The sequence below is a fragment of the Dasypus novemcinctus genome, chromosome 5 (genome assembly GCF_030445035.2).
Source record: "Dasypus novemcinctus isolate mDasNov1 chromosome 5, mDasNov1.1.hap2, whole genome shotgun sequence".
NCBI classification, from domain to species: domain Eukaryota; kingdom Metazoa; phylum Chordata; class Mammalia; order Cingulata; family Dasypodidae; genus Dasypus; species Dasypus novemcinctus.
In genome coordinates, this window is record NC_080677.1 from 120,861,351 (window position 1) to 120,880,110 (window position 18,760).

Consider the following 18,760-nt stretch of genomic DNA (forward strand, 5'->3'; position numbering starts at 1 on the left):
AGATGCATCTACAATTATAGTGGGGGATTTTAATACACCACTATCAACTCTGGACAGAACATCTCAAAAGAGAATCACTAAAGAAACAAAACATTTGAACAGTATATTAGAAGAGCTGGATCTAATAGACATATATAGATCATTACACCCAAACACAGCAGGATATACATTTTTCTCAAGTGCACATGGAACATTCTCCAAGATTGACCATATGCTAGGCCACAAAGAAAGGCTTAATGAATTCAGAAAGATCGAAATCATACAAAACAATATCTCTGACCACAGTGGAGTCAAGCTAGAAATTTGCAAGGGACAGAGACCCAGACTTCACACGACAATTTGGAAATTAAACAGCACACTCTTAGAAAAACAGTGGGTCAAAGAGGAAATCTCAAAAGAAATCAATGACTACCTTGAAACAAATGATAATGATAACACAACATACCAAAATTTATGGGACGCAGCAAAAGCGGTACTGAGAGGGAAATTTATAGCCATAAATTCATATATCAAAAAAGAAGAAAGAGCAGAAATTGAAGAATTAACTGCACATTTGAAGGAATTAGAAAAACAACAACAAAGTAACCCAACAGGAAGAAGAAGGAAGGAAATAACAAAGATAAGAGCAGAACTAAATGAAATAGAAAATAAGAAAGCACTTGAAAAAATAAACAAGACCAAGAGCTGGTTTTTTGAGAAGATCAACAAAATTGACAAACCTTTAGCGAGACTAACAAAGAAAAAAAGAGAAAAGATGCAAATACACAAAATAAGAAATGAGAAAGGTGATATCACCACTGACCCCACAGAAATAAAGACTATCATAAGAGGATACTTTGAAAAACTATATTCCAACAAAAATGACAATTTAGAGGAAATGGACAAATTCCTAGAAATACATAAGCAGCCCATACTGACGAAAGAAGAAATTGATGATCTTAACAAACCAATCACAAGCAAAGAGATAGAATCAGTCATTAAAAATCTCCCAACTAAGAAGAGCCCAGGGCCAGACGGCTTCACAGGTGAATTCTACAAAACATTCCGGAAAGAACTAACACCAATCCTGTTGAAACTATTCCAAAAAATCGAAACAGAAGGAACACTGCCTAATTCCTTCTATGATGCCAACATTACCCTAGTACCAAAGCCAAACAAAGACACCACAAGAAAGGAAAATTACAGACCAATTTCTCTAATGAACCTAGACGCAAAAATACTTAACAAAATACTTGCTAATCGTATTCAACAACACATTAAACGAATTATACACCATGACCAAGTGGGATTTATCCCAGGTATGCAAGGATGGTTCAACATAAGAAAATCAATCAATGTAATACACCATATAAACAGATTGAGAGAAAAAAACCACATGATTATATCTATAGATGCAGAAAAGGCATTTGACAAAATACAGCACCCCTTCCTGATAAAAACACTCCAAAAGATCGGAATACAAGGAAACTTTTTGAACATGATAAAGAGTATATATGAAAAACCTAAAGCCAACATTGTTTACAATGGCGAAATCCTGAAATCCTTCCCTCTAAAATCAGGAACAAGACAAGGATGCCCATTGTCTCCGCTCCTATTTAACATTGTCTTGGAAGTACTGGCTCGAGCACTGAGACAAGAACCAGATATAAAAGGCATTCAAATTGGAAGGGAAGAAGTCAAAATTTCATTATTTGCAGATGACATGATCCTATATATAGAAAACCCTGAGAGATCTTCAACAAAGCTCCTAGAACTCATAAATGAGTTTAGCAAAGTCGCAGGTTATAAGATCAATGCGCAAAAATCAGTAGCATTTCTGTACACCAATAATGAGCAAGATCAGGAGGAAATCAAGAAACAAATACCATTCACAATAGTAAATAAAAAAATCAAATACTTAGGAATAAATTTAACTAAAGAGGTAAAAAACTTATACATCGAGAACTATACAAGATTGTTCAAGGAAATCAAAGAAGACCTAAATAAATGGAAGAATATTCCCTGTTCATGGATAGGAAGACTGAATATTATTAAGATGTCTATCCTACCAAAACTGATCTATATATTCAATGCAATCCCAATAAAAATCAACACAGCCTTCTTTAAGGAACTAGAAAAACTAACTATGAAATTTATTTGGAATAAAAAGAGGCCCCGAATAGCCAAAGACATATTGAAAAAGAAAAACGAAATAGGAGGAATCACACTTCCTGACTTCAAAACATACTACAAAGCTACAGTAGTGAAAACAGCATGGTACTGGCATAAGGAGAGACACACAGACCAATGGAATCGAATTGAAAGTTCAGATATAGAACCTCATGTATATAGCCATATAATATTCGATAAAGCCACCAAACCCTCTCAACTGGGAGAGAATGGCCTATTCAACAAATGGTGCCTGGAGAACTGGATAGCCATATGTAGAAGAATGAAAGAAGATTACCATCTCACACCTTATACAAAGATCAACTCAAGATGGATCAAAGACCTAAATATAAGAGCCAAGACCATAAAGACCTTAGAAAGCAGTGTAGGGAAACATCTACAGGACCTTGTAATAGGAAATGGCTTCATGAATATCACACCAAAAGCACGAGCAGCAAAAGAACAAATAGATAAATGGGACTACCTCAAAATTAAAGCCTTCTGCACCTCAAAGGAGTTTGTCAAGAAAGTAAAAAGGGAACCCACACAATGGGAGAAAATATTTGGTAACCATATATCTGATAAGAGACTTATAACTTGCATATATAAAGAACTCATATATCTCGAAAACAAAAAGATAAACAACCCATTTAAAAAATGGGAAAAAGATTTAAACAGACACTTCTCCAAAGAAGAAATACAAATGGCTAAAAAGCACATGAAAAAATGCTCCAAATCCCTAGCTATCAGGGAAATGCAAATCAAAACTACAATGAGATACCATCTTACTCCCATAAGATTGGCAGCCATGAAAAAAACAGTAGAATACAAATGCTGGAGAGGATGTGAAGAAAGGGGAACACTCATCCATTGCTGGTGGGAATGCAGAAGGATCCAACCATTCTGGAGGACAGTTTGGCACTTTCTCAAAAAATTATCCATAGATTTGCCATATGACCCAGCAATACCACTGCTGGGTATATACCCATCAGATCTGAAAACAAGGACACAAACCGATATATGTACACCAATGTTCATAGCAGCATTGTTCACCATCGCCAAAAGTTGGAATCAATCCAAAAGTCCATCAACAGATGAGTGGATCAATAAAATGTGGTATATACACACAATGGAATACTACTCAGCTGTAAGAACCAATACACTACAATCACACGTGATAACATGGATGAACCTTGAGAATCTTATGTTAAGTGAAGCAACCCAGGCATTGAAGGACAAATACTATATGACCTCAATGATATGAAATAAGTTAACTGCCTCAGAGAGCTAGAGTCTGGAAAAGTGGCTTACAGGAAATCGGGGGGTGGAGGAAGGATGTGAGTTAATGTCTGCAGGGGTGGAATCTGTGATGAGCTGGCGGTAAGTATGAGCACAAAGAAGGGACAAAATGGGGGCAAGGGGTTACCTTTGGGTGGGGTTTTCTGGGTTTGAGGGGGGCTGGGGATGGGAAGAGGGGTAATATGGTCCAAGAAATAGGTGGGAGGGAGGGGCAACATACAAACATGGGAGAGTGCCAGAAGTTCGTTGAGAACTAAATGTTGAGTAAAACGTATCAAAGTATAAGTAGGAGGGACACCTGATTAGGACGCTCAGGGGGTATGGTCTGATGCGGGATGGACTCCGGAGGGAATAGCTGAAGGCTCATTTTGCCAAGGTGGGTTCTACCATTGGGTGGGGTGGACCTATATCCTGGGGAAGACTAATGCCGTCGAATAGAGAGAACTGTATCTCTCGTGAGAAAGGACGGCTCCCAGGGCATTAGATTGGCAGGCGTTGTGGGCCCTAAGGGGAGGGGAAAATGGACGTGCAATGGATAGAACAAAGGTAAATAAGGGGGCAAAAGAGGAGTTATGTGAGAGTACACGAGGATGAATATAAAACAGCTAATATTACACCAAAAACATATAGGGGACGACAGACTAATAATGAAAACCATAAGACAAAACATAGGATAACTAAAAAATTTAGAAAACTGTACAACCTAAAGTATGGACCACATAGTAAGCACAAATGTTACCTTGTTTGAAAACTATGTTTTGGAATCTGTACATCAGTTTCAGGAAATATGATATGAATAAGTTAAAAGATTATTGCTGTGGAAGGGAAAAGGTTTTATGGTGGATCTGGGGAAATACTGTATATTGTATAGATGAATTTTGGTGATCTAAGACTCTTCTGAAGCTGACATTATGTTGGGATTCACTTTACGGGAAGTTTTGGATCACAGAGTGGTTCAACAATGGCAGCGGAGGAATACTGATATGGGATGTTATTGACAGGATATATATGGTTGACAGGGAGTTATACAGGGCATATGCCCAGGGTATATGGTAATGTCTATATATACTCATAGTGGAAACAATTAAAAACAACAGCTGGGGGGGTACTGGGCTCCTGGCCGGGGGGTCACTGTTGTGGGCCCTGGGAGAGCAGTGGCAATCCTCCAGGTGCAACGGCAAGAACCAGGAAGGAAGGAGGGCCCAACAGTGGGCTCTTGATACTAATGGCTACACTTTTGAGCCTATGCACCTGCAATAAGAACAAGGCCTAGAGTAGCATTGTGCCTGGGGGTTTCCTCCTGACAGCCTTCATGTTACTCAAATGTGGCCACTCTCACAGCCAAACTCAGTGTGTAGATGTGATGCATTCCCCCCAGCGTGGGACACGACACCCGGGGATGAGCCTCCCTGGCACCGAGGGATCACTACCACATACCAGCTGAAGAAGCAACTAGAAAATGACCTTGACTTAAAGATTCAATGCGGAACAGCAGAATATACCTGTCTACATATAATAACATGACTTCGGGAAGCAGTTTGACCTAATGTAAGGGGGAAATGGAAAGGAGAAATGAGATTATAAGGCTGTGAGTCTCTAAAAAAGAGTCTGGAGGTTGTCAGAAGGAATACCCCTATGTACAACTGAACAGAGTCTAAGAGACAGATAGGGTGGATACAACCCCAGGTATTGGTTCTTTTGAGGGATAAAGAGACCCACGGGTTCTATGGTCATGGCAGAAGGGGTTCACTGCCATGACAGATGGCCCTTCTTTGGAGCTGGTGTTTCTGCGTGATGGAAATGGACTCAGAGGGGATCTCTTTTCACAAGACTTGCATGCTACTTTATTGGAATTGTAGTTGGTGCTGAGTTTAAGATATATGTAGGGGATTTGAATCTCTGGACTGATAATATGACACCCAGGCCCAGAGCCTCAACAGACTTCAGCTCCTACACTTTGACTTATTGGACTTACTCCACTCAGCTAACATGGAGTTGAAGAAGGTCAACCACCACAACATGGAGCCTAGAGTGTCTACAACTAGAAGCGGGAAGAGTGCATCCAGTACCCATGTGGAATCTAAGCCCTCAGTTGACATAGGTGTGCAATGGACACAACCAATCCAATGTCCACAGAGAAAATGTGGAATGGGTGTGGGAACGGTAGCCATGGGGGCTGCTGGGTGTGGGGAACGGGAGGAAGAGATGAGATGTGGAGGCGTTTTCGGGACGTGGAGTTGTCCTAGATAGTGCTTCACGGACAATTACGGGACACTGTAGATCCCCCCAGGGCCCACTGGATGGAACGTGAGAGAGTCTGGGCTATGATGTGGACCATTGACTATGGGGTGCAGTGATGCTCAGAGATGAACTTACCAGGTGCAATGGATGTATCACGATGATGGGAGAGAGTGTTGCTGTGGGGGGAGTGGGGGGCGGGGGCGGTGGGGTTGAATGGGACCTCATATATTTTTTTTAATGTAATTAAAAAATAATAATAATAAATAAATATTAAAAAAAAAAAAAAAAAGAGATAAAGATATATGTTCAAAGGTGAGGTTGGGAGGGCATGAACAGAGGAAAGAGAAGGAGCCCTTCTTTCTCAAAATTCCTGAAGTCATCATGTGCTAAAGGCACAACTGACATCATTAACGCTGAAAGCGTCTCTTGGTTAGTCCAGGAGTGTAAACAGTTTATGCCTTTTGATGCCAAATTTCCTCTATTGACACGAATGTTGACTCTCTTAAGAAGGTTAGACAAACGTGGCACTATCTCCTTAGCAAGCTGGTATTGTTCTAAACCTTGGCTCATCCTACCTCTCAGTGGTCCCAGAGATGTATTTTTTTTTGTATCTAAATCAATGCTGTTTGATTTTAGTTCTACTCTCTTGCTCTTTTTGCTCTAAGTTACTGCCTTGTGTAAAAGGTCCAATATGAGACAAGTTACCTTCCCCAGGGCAGAAAAATGGATCCCAGAACGGCTCTAGACGTGGCTGCCACCTCATTAACATTTGGTTTCTTTTCTGCCTTTGCCAGGAGAGATTGAGCGATGCACGTATATCAAATACCACTACTCCTCAGCAACTATCCCCAGGAACCTCACTTTCAACATCACGAAGACCATCCGCCAGGATGAGTGGCATGCCCTGCGTAAGTACACCTGAGTTTCTCTCTCTGGCTGTGACTGTGCTGTAATGTCAACTGTTGGAGAGCATGGAGGTTTGGATGCCTGTCAGCAGCTCTGTGTGGAGAGATGGGTATGTTTTCCGAGGTCTGGGGACAGTCTCAGCACTGTGGCGTTTCCTTAAAGGGCCAGTGTTTGTGGATCAGAGTAGCCTCAGTTGGTTTTGATTGCACTGTAGATTTGAGGAGTTTGTTTCTAAAATTAAAAAAGGAAACAAGCAACCAAACAAAAAAACAAAAAAAATCCTAGCAGTCAAACAGTGATCTTTTTCCACTAGCCTGCTAGGCATTTAAGATTTCACCTACTTAGCTATACCACCTCTTGGGATCTGGCTTCCACATGTCTCCCAGTTGTTTGGAATATTATTGTGGTAACTGGTTAGTCCCTGGTGGTGTTATTTGTAAAAGGCGAGGCCAGCTGGTTGTTGCCGGTTGCCTTGTTTTGGGAATTTACATAGGGGAGGAGTCACTAAGGAGTAGGATCTGGTTCTTGACTTACAAGTCTCTGTTTATCCTAGAATGACAGGCTTTGGGACCCTGGTTTACATGTAATTGCTCAGACAAGTTCAGAATGTGTCCGTTGGTTAGGGAATTTCTTGGTCAGGGATCTGAAGTGACTTAAATTATGAGAGGGTGATTCAGTGAGCAAATGGAGTTAGTTGGCTACTTTTACTCTTCTGCTTCATGGGAATTCACCTGCCTGCCTGTGTCAGGAAAGCTCTCCTTTACTGCTGGCATAGTTCTTCATGCTGACACATTCTTACATCTACCGTTACATTCTTCTTCTAGCTTTTTTTTCACAGAATGTTGCAAGTTTAAAATTCTGTTTACAATTATATGCAAAGGCAGATTCTTTTTATTGTTTATTGATAACGAGGATACCTTATTTGGTAAATTTTAAAGATGGCAAATCTTAAGGCTGAAAAGATTTTTCTTTTCTTTATTGTTGTCCAGTTATAATTTTAAAAAATATTTATTATGTTAATATTTATAAGACAAAATTTGTGATTTTAACCATTTTGTGTGCAATCTAGTGGCATTAATTACATTTGCAATATACTACCATCACTACCATCCATTACCAAAACTTTTTTTTTGAGATTTATTTTATTTATGTATTCCATCCCTGCCCTCTGCCACTTGTGCTTGCTATCTGCTTTCTGTGTCTATTCACTGCCTGTTCTTCTGTGTCTGCTTGTCTCCCTTTGTTTCGTCATCTTGCTGCACCAACTCTCCATGGTGCAAGCTACCTTGCCTTCACTAGGAGGCTCTGAGAATCAAATATGGGGCCTCCCACATGGTAGACAGGAGCCTTGTCACTTGAGCCATATCTGCTTCCCACCAAAACTTTTTTAATCACCTTAATCCCCTCTCCCTCTGTCCTCTGATAAGCCTAATCCATGTTCTCTCTTTATGAATTTGTCTATTCTAGATATTTCATATAAGTGGAATCATACAGTATTTGCTTGTTCTTTCATGTTTGGTTCATTTCATTTTTTTTTAAAAGATTTATTTTTTATTTATTTCTCTCCCCTTACCCCCGAGTTCTCTGCTGTCCGTGTCCATTCACTGTGTGTTCTTCTGTGACTTCTATCCTTATCGGCAGCACTGGGACTGTGTTTCTTTTTGTTGCGTCATCTTGTCGTGTCAGCTCTCCATGTGTGCGGCGCCATTCTTGGGCAGGCTGCACTTTCTTTCGCACTGGGCGGCTCTTTCTTTCGCACTGGGCAGCTCTTTCTTTCGCACTGGGCACACTCCTTGAGTGTTGGGCTCCCCTACGCTGTGGACACCCTTGCATGGCAGTGCACTCCTTGTGCATATCAGCACTGCACATGGGCAAGCTCCACACGGGTCAAGGAGGCCCGGGGTTTCAACTGCGGACCTCCCATGTGGTAGGCAGACGCCCTATCCATTGGGCCAAATGAGCTTCCCTGTTTCATTTTGTATAATGCTTTCAAGGTTCATCTGTGTTGTCACATGTATCAGAACTTCATTTCTTTTTATGGCCGAATAATATTCCGTTGTATGTATATATCACATTTTGTTTATCTACACTATTGATAGACACGGGTTGTTTCTACTTTTTGGCTATTGTGAATAATGCTGCCATGAACATTGTCATACAAGTATCTGCCTGAGTTCCTGTTTTCAGTTCTTTTGGGTGTATACCTAGAAGTGGAAAGTCTGGGTCATATAGTAATTCTATGTGTACTTTTTTGAGGAACTTCCAAATTGTTTTCCACAGTGGCTGCCCCATTTTACCTTCCCACCACTAATGCACAGGGTTCCAGAGAAAACAGCCCTTGTTTTCTGCCCCTACTCTTTGTTTTGATAATGACTATGCTAGTGGGTGTGAAGTGGTATCTGATTATGGTTTTGATTTGCAGTTCCCTATTGCTTAATGATAGTGAACTTCTTTTCATGTATTTCTTGGACATTTGTATATCTTCGTTGGAGAAATATCTATTCAAGTCCCTGGCCCATTTTTTAATCAGGTTGCCTTTTTGTTGTAGCTGTAAGAGTTCTTTATATATTTTTTATATTAAACCCTTATCAGATATATGATTTGCAACTATTTTCTCCCATTCTCTAGACTGTCTTCACTTTCTGGATACTCTTCTTTGATGCACAAAAATGTTTAAATTTGGTGAAATCCCATTTATCTTTTTTTTTTTCTTTTGGTTGCTCATGCTTTTAGTGTCATATCTAAGAATCCATTGCCAAATCTAAGGTTATAAACATTTTCTGTTATGTTTTCTTCTAAGAGTTTTATGATTTTAGCTCTTATATTTAGGTCATTGATCCATTTTCAGTTATTTTCTATATATGATGAAAAGCAGGAAGTCCAACTTCATTCTTTGGCATGTAGAAATCTATTTTTCTCAGTAACATTTGTTGGAGAGGCTGTTCTTTTTCCCATTGAATGGACTTGGCTCCCTTATAAAAAATAAATTGTCTAAAAAAAAAAAAGCATTGTCCAGAAATGTATGGATTTACTTCTGGACTCCAAATTCTATTCCTTTGGTCTATCTGTCTATACTTATGCCAGTGTCATACTATTTTGATTACTATATAGCTTTTAGTAAGTGTTGAAATTGGACAATGTGAATCCCTCAACTTTGTTTTTCTTTTTCAAGATCGTTTTAGGTATTTGTGACCCCTTGCAATTCCATGTGAATTTGAGGGTTGGTTTTTCCATTTCTGCGACAAAGGCTGTTGGAATTTTGATTGGGCCCTAATTATCTTTTGCATGCATTGGGCCCTTCAGGTATATTCTACTTTTTCATTCAGTTTTAATCAGACAACCCTGGCTTTGGGATATGAGATGAGAAAGGCAAGCAAAATTAAATAAAACAAAACAATTATTCACTGGTTTCAGAAAAATATTGTGACGGGTCTCCTGATGATTGTTGCTAAATGCTACTGGCCTGAAATGATAGAGCAGGTGTCAGAGGATGGGAAGTCATTAACCAAACTGTTGCTTCTCTTATGAGCTTTAGCCATTACTGGAGACACAAATCAGAACATAGGGAAAGAGAGCCAATGATTAAAAGAGCATTCCCATGTGCCAGGCACTGAGCTAAGTATACCACATATTTATTTGATTTTAATGTGAGATTTGTCTCAGAGACATTAGTCATCAGAGTTTTTCATTTTCTTTTTGGATGTAGACATGTAAGGAACCAAATATATAAATATATAACGATAACTGCTTATTTCCCACAGTGTAATCACTTGACAGAAGCCTAAAGGGATTTTCAGGATACGTGATAAGTCCTGTTGATTAACCACTTCAATCTAACTTAAGTTATGGGGGTCATAATAGGATTCAGAATCTAAGAAGGAAGAAGTTATTGACATAGCAGCTTCAATTCAAATTAATTCAAGTCAGCCAAATTTACTGAGGTTCTCTATGTACCAGGCATGGATATGATCTTTCAAGGAGCTCAAGTCTTAGAGTGGAGGAGAGGGGAGGGTGAAGAAATACATTCACCAAGCAAATAATTACAAAGCAATGTGGTAATTACAATATAGTATAATTGTTTCAAGCAATTAAGACAGTGTGCAAATTTTTCAGCAAGAAATATTTTCATTTTAGTGTAAATTGCACAGATGCACTTTAGGGGAAATCTGGTAGAGCTCTTGGCTAAACCCACTGTAGGTATCTGGAATTCAATTAGATTACCCCATCAAAGCATTACTGAAAATATGGAGAGGTGTAGAGGGGAGGTTAATGCCAGGGTTTGTAGGATCTTCACTGAGCCCTGTGTATCTCCAGTGTCCTTATTCCCAAACTGTACTGTGCTTCTGGGTTGTATTAAATCTAGTGTGCAGCTTATGCTGTGAACTAGGGGGCTAATAGATCTATTTGTAACACATGAAAACCATCTCAACCATTGATTTATGAAAAGGTTTCAGGCACATGGTGTTGGACATGTTGAGGCTACCCTTTGGCGAGGGATTCATCTGCCTCCTTTAAAACGTTGCCTAATGGGCTATTAAGCAGGCAGAGAACATTTGCCATTCCTGACATCTATGACAGCTATTTTTAGCTAGAGGGCAGGTGAGCATCTGTCACATTTGAAGCTGGTGCTAAGTATAATTGGGAGTGCTGGCATAATAGTGAAACACAGAAAAGGTCAATTTTAATTTTCAGAGGTCAGATAGTCACTAAGTGGGAGGTGGGCAAATAACCCTCTTTTGGTATAATGTAGAGACTATTAGAGATTAATAAATGTCTTTGGTCAAATTTTGGAAATTTAAAAAAATCAGACTCTTGATTTTTTTGAGAGTCCTGGATTCTTTAATACTGCAATTGGTATCAAATAAATTTATCTGATACTCGATTGGTTACAATTTTATTATTTGACCATAATATTTTACATTCTGAAGTTTTTCTTAGTAGAGAATTATTGTCAAAAGAAAGAAACTGAATTTTTTTTTTCTGAAACAACTTCTGGAAAATATCTGAACTTTTTTTAAACTGGAGTTATACATTAAAATTTTTTTAAATTAGAGAAGTTGCAGGTTTATGGATTTATATACTTTACATGTGGAATTTGCATTGTAATTTGGTCATCAACCACTGATTTAGAAAAAAAATTCAAATAGCAAAAGCATAATTTGATTAATACCATCTGTGGTTTTTGAACAGTATACCTCACCAATGGGAGGTATAACTGTTGGGCCATGAGCTCATTTGCCTTGTGGTGAGGTGAATAGCAGGTGAAAAAATAAAATTATCTGTAGACCACTAGGCTTGCAAATCCAAGCATAAAGAAACAGTAAGCACTATGGCGCGTCAAGGCCAGATAATGAAAGCTGGGTGTGTGTGCACGCATGCTGGTCTCTGTGGGGTGGTCTTGGTGTACAAGGTTCGAATAATATGTTGTCTCAGTGAGTTGGTGAGAGGTTCTGACTGTGGCTTGGATGGTGATTGTGGTGAGGTATTCTGTGTTTCTGTTATTCCTTCCTGCCCTGGCTGAAGCTCCCTGGGAGAAGGCAAATCTCATTCTGGCGTTGGGATCTGTGACCTCGGTCCACTCAAGCCTGGTTATCTCATCACTGTAGCCCTCCTGCTTTCCTACAGGCTGCTACCTCCCCATTAGTTCCCAGTGATCCCTGGTGGCAGGACAGGGCGGGGAAGGCCTGGTGAGGGCATCAGAGGACCACGTCCGTTTGTCCAGCCCCCGTCCAGCGTCCATGGGCTCCAGGTGCACTGTACTCCCAACCCAGATCCTCCAGCCGCCTGGAGGGCTGGAGCAGGACAGGCGAGTGTTGGGGCCGGTGAGGACGGGGCAGGCAGCCACAGATGATGAGCTCTGCTAATGCCACTCTCCAGATGGGCCCGTCTGGTTTTGATGTTTTGAATATGACAATCAGATTAACAGTGGTCAGGAGAAGCAGGCTGGCACTGTAGTGGCATTTTAGATGGTGTCGCTTCCTTCCCTCACGAGCATATGTCCCCAAAGGCTTTTCGTATTCCGCAGTTCAATCTGAGGTTGGAGCACTTGTTTGGAGAATTCTGTGTCCCCATGCAACCCCCAGGAGACTGTGAGGCCATCTGAGTGACCGTCTTCTTTCTCCCTGCCACTACTGTCCTTTCGGATGCCCTTTCAGCACAGCTGGGACCCTGGACACTTGCCCAGCGGGGGAAGAGGAGATGGGAGAGAGGGGAGCCCGAGCAGCCCAGGAAGGGGCCAAGAAAGCAGGGTTCAGAGAAGGTGGTGGGGGAGAGAGGTGCGTGCTTCTGTGAGAAGAAACTGGGATGGCTGGAGCTGGTCCAGGCTGCAGCAGGTGTTCCCAGGGAGGCTGGCAGGGGCACTGCAGCAGCACCTGCCTAGGGCCTGAAGGACAGGCACCCCCTGGGAGGTGTGAGAAGGGCGGTTCTTTCCTCAGCCCCAACTCCTGATCTGCTTGGCAGGGACTTTCTGGGCAGCTGGTACTGAGCTTCCCTCAGGGTTAGAGCACTGAGAAATGGAGTCGCCGTGTTTATGAGCTCAGACTTTCTCATTCCTCTTGACGTTTTCAAGATGGAGGTTTCAGCTCACAGTTGATTGCCCCTGGCAGTGAGAATCAGGGAACTGGGACTCCACTTGACTGCAATGAGATGTACTCTGTTATCTTTTAAGAGGCTGAAAGCCAAGAAAGCTGGAGTTTTTTAAATCCTCCTTCTGTCAGGACTGAGAGTTTAACTAATTAGAGAGGATGGTCACAGGGCACATATCCAGCCGGCTGGGGGTGAGATGTGTGTGGGGGAAGAGATAATTTCTTCTCCTCTAGATATCCTGGCTCCCCACCCCCTGCTTCTCCAGGGTACTCATCCCCCACCCCCAGCTGCCACAAACACACTCCCACATTAGCCCTGCAGCTGTTGCCCTAGGCAAACTGAGCACTGAACAGGAGCAAGCCAGGATAGGTGCCTCCATGTACAGCGTGGGGCTGTGCCTGAAAACCACAGCAGATAATTTTGCCAGTGGTGCAGAGAATTTTAGCACCAAGGATCCATCCTGAAGCAGAGTACTTTAGGGAAAGTCAAGCCTGGCTAGAAGAGGGAGGTTGATCCAGGGAAGGTTGTATATGGTCATCTCTGAAACTCTGGAGAGTGGAAGCAGAAGAAATGAGATATGTTTACGAGAGGAAGGGCGAAGAGAGGAGAGGAAGAGGGAGGAGGGTTGTGGAAGGAGGAAAGGGAAAGAGACAGAGATGGAGACTGAGACTTTGTGGATGAGGGACAGTTCAGTGGACATGCTAAAAGGGACAAGAACTCAAACTGTGGCGCTATCTTGCCTAATGCAGGACAGCTGAATGACACACTTGACTCTGATCTCTCACAGCAGGGCTGTTCACCCTGGCTGTGGCTTAGCTAAGTCTTGGAGGGCCAGTCCCTGCCCCAGGTTGGTGTGTATACAAAGCTGTGTGTCTTGCTGCTCTGGTATGGGTCTTGGCGGTGAACTCTTGCCTTATTCTGTTGGTCCGAGAACTACCTGATCCCTGCCCCCATCGGGCCTTTCCTATGGCCTCTTCCACACTCTCCCTCCTCTCCAGAATTAGAGTGCCCTGCCCCTGAGCCCCAGTCTCAGCTGCCTCCCAAATATTGCACACCTTTTGGGCCCCAGGTGGCTCCTTATCCCTCCCCATTTGCATCAGTCTTCTGGTCCTGGACTTATGATGGCTCATTGCCTGCCTTTTGCTTTCCTGATGGCCTGACCTTGCAGCTCCTAGCCTATTCTGCCCATCTGGAAGATGGCTGCACTCTACTTCCTTTGCATTCAGCCTCTCACCTCCCCAGCTGAGAATTTGCCTAGATTCCTGGTCCCAACTTCCCCAGCCATCCCTGGTTACAAGAAGATGAATGTTGTAGACCAAAGGGTTGGGATGGAAATAGCAGTTATAACTGTAACCACCTCATTGTTCGTATCAGCTGTAATGCTTCTCTGAGGGTGACTCGGTATTTCCTCCTAGGAGCCCAATCTGTGTTGCCATGGCTTTTTTTAAACAGAGAGGCTAACTAAGCCAGGGAGAAAGGGCTGCCTAGAGGTCCCGTCATGGGTCTCAAAGAATGGGAGGATAATGACACAGAATCCAGGTCTGGACTCCAGCAGACTCCCTCTAGCTATTTTTCTTTCTCTCTCTTTTTTTTTTTTTTTGTGTGTGTGTGTGACTGATGTTATGTAAAATAGCCTAATGAGGTAAACATCCAAGACATTAGAAGCTTAGGTCCCCTGCAGTGTCAGCCATTTTCCTTCTCTCTGCATCTGAGCACAGCCAGTGTGAAGCTCTTACTGTGTGCAATCTGTTGTGAGCTGCCTCTTGCTTGCAAGACTGGCAGCCATGGGGGTCATCACTAGCAAGAAAACAGCCCCAGAATTGTGAGGGCTTGGTAGCACAGAAACTCAACCAACAGAGAATCACCATATGTTGCCAGGTATTGCAAAGTCTTTGCTTTTTGCAAACTGTTCCATGTGTCTCTGTTCCCACCCCACCCCTTCAGGGAACATTGTAAAACTTTCAGGATACCCACAGGCTGCAGCCATAGGCTACCCTGTGCTGGACCTTCTAGAGCTCCAGGGTTAGTTCTGCAGCAAGCTAGGAAGAGAACACAAGAGCCTTAATGTGATGTGCTACCTGGACCTGTTCCTGTAGCTCTAACTCATACCAGGATGTCCTTTTCTTCATAACTTTCCCTGCCTATCAATACTTACTTCTCCAAGGTCCCATTCCCTCAGGGTTCTGCTAGGGAATAGATTTACTAATTTGATGAGCTCATTTGAGCTAAGGTGTTAATGACTTCTTGGATTACCTCCTCCAGAGAGCATTTTTATTTTTCAGGAGACCCAGCACAAAATAATGATAATGCAATGGTTATAAGTAGTGTGGAGACACTTTAAAAGCATAACACATGCAGCTGTCAATTCCATCTATGTATTTAGCTGGCCCAACTAAGGGTCAGTGCTGAAAGTAGAGTGGATAAGTAGGTGTGCTCATAGAAGAGTTTATTTTTGAGATGGCTTTAGGAGTAGGGAAGGAAGGAGACCTGGATGGGGTGGAGCTTGAGAGAACCTTTCCTGTTAAAGATATCCATATGCTGAAAACAATCCGAGAACTACTGTGCTAGTTTAACTGCTGTCTGCAAGCCACAGTTCATCTGAATGTACATGTCTAATTTTGTGCTAGGAATTAGTTGGAAGACTGGCCTGAAGGCGTTCTCTCAGCTTCTGTAGATTGAAGTTGTTTTCTTCTAGCCAAGCATACAGATACCGACACCAAGAGAGAAAACTGGGCACAGCCCCACTGGCATCCTTCATCCGTTTGTTCATTTACCCATTCAATATTCATGGAGTGACTGTTCTGTGAGAAACCCCATGTTAGGTGCTGGAGAGGCTATTAAAAGATATTCTGCTTTCCAAATTGGATGAAATATTTCCAGGTACCAGCCAGGCAAGGGCTCAAACTGCTTGTGTTTAATGTTTATTGAATATCCAAAGAGTGTAGTCTAATGCTGCCAACATGCACACATCATGGGTCCTGATCTCCTTACTTTAATCAGCAAGAATTTATTGTAGGGGAAATAAAATCAAAATACAAGACAAAACTACCATATCACAAAGGCTTGGCCTGTTGTTTTATAAGGGAAAGGTTGTAGGACTTAGACTTTTTAGTCCTGTGGGGGAACTGTCCCCTCTAGGTGCTGAAAAGGATGCTCAACTGGTAGGTGATTCACCTTTGTAATAGTTAAGGCAATCAAAGCTCACCATCCAGGGAAGCTGCAGCAGAGAAAGAAGTAGGATCAGGAGCAAGAGTGAATGCTCCAGCAGGCAGGGACAGGTCAGCAGTAGGGAACCTGGGTTTGGACATTTTACTAGGCATGGGTGTCTGGGCAGGCAGACACCTGGCTTCAAAGCAGTGGGTCAGCAGGCATGCTATAGTGGATACTACTTCGAGGTTTCAGGACTGTATGGCTCAATTCCCAGGGAGGGAGCTTGGTCAAAGGCAGGCAGGCCCCAGTTCTACAAGAAAGCTGGAGTATTAGGGAACTACAATAAGAAATAGAGAACAGTAGCTAAAAGAGAAGCCCAGTTATAAGAACTGGGGCACTCTGCTTGGAACAAGATGGGAGATCATTTTAGCCAGAACAGCAGCCCCAACCTGTGGTTCAGGATTGGTCCTGGGTTTTGGGGGAGGGGCTTCTTCTGAAGATGGGAAGGGGAGGAAAAGAGGTGGCCAGGAACCAGGATAATTTAACAGAAAAAGTAATCAAGTTCCACATCATGTAGTAAAGGTCATATCAGAGTCTAGAACAGTGCTAGCCAAGTGTGATCCATGGACAGATAGCATCAGATATCACCTGGGAACTTGTTAGAGGTACAAATTCTTGGGTTTCACCCCAGACCCACTGAATCAGATTCTATGAGTGAGCCTAGGAATCTTGATTATTAGTCTTCTAAAGTTGGAGAACTTTTGGTCTGGAGGGCATTGTTGTGGGCTGTAGTTGTCAAAGAGGGCTCAGGGAGGAGATAGCATGGTGGCAATTGGGTGAGAGTAGAATGCAGGGAACTGGAATATTGCATTTAGCACACTCTTTCACACAGAAGTAGGATTTTTAGGTTACTTGTGTGTTGTTTATCGACTATTTCTATTTTGTTATAGCTTTTTCTCTTTTTGTTAATTAATTTATATTTGTTAATTGAATAATACAGTATGGAAGAGGTGAGGTATATTTCCTTTTTTATGTTGTTTATTGTTTGAGAGACTCCCCCTAATATCTAGCTTCAAATCTTTATGTTTCTCCAAGGTACTCCTTCATTTAGACTTCAAGCTCCATAGAAACCAGGCCAGTTCTGTCACTCTCTAGTTATATGACTCTGGGTAAACTATTTAAGTGTTTTGAACCCAGTGCACTAATCTGTGAAATGGAGGTAATAATACTTGCCTTGAGAATTATTATAAAGTTTAAATTAAATAAAATAATGAATGAAAAATCTCTTAGTAATTCTGTGACATTCGATACCACCCAACATTAGCTGCTATTGTTATTTGAAAGCAGGAGCTGTACCTGCCACAGGGTCTGGGGGAAAGTCTCAGAAATGATATTTCCTTGACTCAGGGGCTTTTCTATGTGACTATGTAACTGTTGTGGTGGGTTTGCTTTATATGTGGCTGTACACATGTTTGTGGGTTTGTTGTGCATCTCTTGTGGGTTGACTGTCTGCTCAGGTGTGTGTGATGGGAAATTGCATCAGGTTTGGGAGTATACAGTGGTTGAGAGTATTATTTGCCAAATGGCAACAGAGTGGCATATTGTGAAAGGAGTTTCAGAGCAGAAAATCATGTGTTTGAGATCCTCAGTGGGATAGTAACTGTAGAAGCAGCCCTCTATTTATCAGTTGAGTCCAATAAGAATGCAATTTAGGCAATGTCATGAGTCTCTAAAAAAGACTTATGAACTAAGCGTCTAAAAGGTAACGTTGTCGAGCTCTAAGGTAACTACACTAGGAATTTATTCATATTTGAAATTGAAGAGGTGAGTGCCAAAACTAAGCTCTCCCAACTGTTTAACCTAGCTCTGCCTTTCAGGAGGGCTACAGTCCCCAGTGTTTACTGTCACCAGATCCTCTGCTATTCCTGAAGTGAAAACACACATCTCAAAGGAGGCTACTGCAAGAAGGTTGGGTTGTAGGGAGAGGGGAGTCTGGGAGAAGGAGAACTGCTGCTAGGGTTGAAGGGGAGGTGACATTCCTAATGGGAAAAGAGTGCCCCTTCTTTTCACCTCATTGTCCATGGTGGGCCACGATGGTACTGGCTGTGTGGCCATGGGTTCTACCCATTCTGTGTTACCAACCGAGGAGGACCAAAATTTTTAGGAAGATAGGTTGGCCTTGAAGGTAGTTTATAATCCACCAGTTGGGTGAGGGGTTGCATGGCTCTACCTGGCCTGAGCTGAGGTCTTGGAAGCCAAGGCTAGGCATGAGCATTGTTGGTACTGGTTCATAGCCATAGCCATGGGAAAAGGGGGAACTTATTATACATCATGACAAGGGAGGAGGTTTGGGAAGCAAGGTGAATCAGAAGGCAAGAACCAGCTCCAAAGTGAGGGTAAGCTGGAGTGAGTAGGTCAGGAAGCAATGTTG

The 18,760-nt window shown here is 42.2% G+C and overlaps 1 protein-coding gene across 1 annotated transcript in view; it reads left to right on the plus strand.

Moving 5' to 3' along the window:
• The window catches only part of TMEM178B (transmembrane protein 178B), a 410,227-nt gene that overhangs the window by 140,863 nt on the left and 250,604 nt on the right, over nucleotides 1-18,760 (plus strand). Inside the window, exon 2 of the mRNA XM_058297487.2 lies at nucleotides 6,483-6,596. Within this exon, the coding sequence (XP_058153470.1) occupies nucleotides 6,483-6,596 (114 nt within the window). The remainder of the gene's footprint in view (nucleotides 1-6,482; nucleotides 6,597-18,760) is intronic.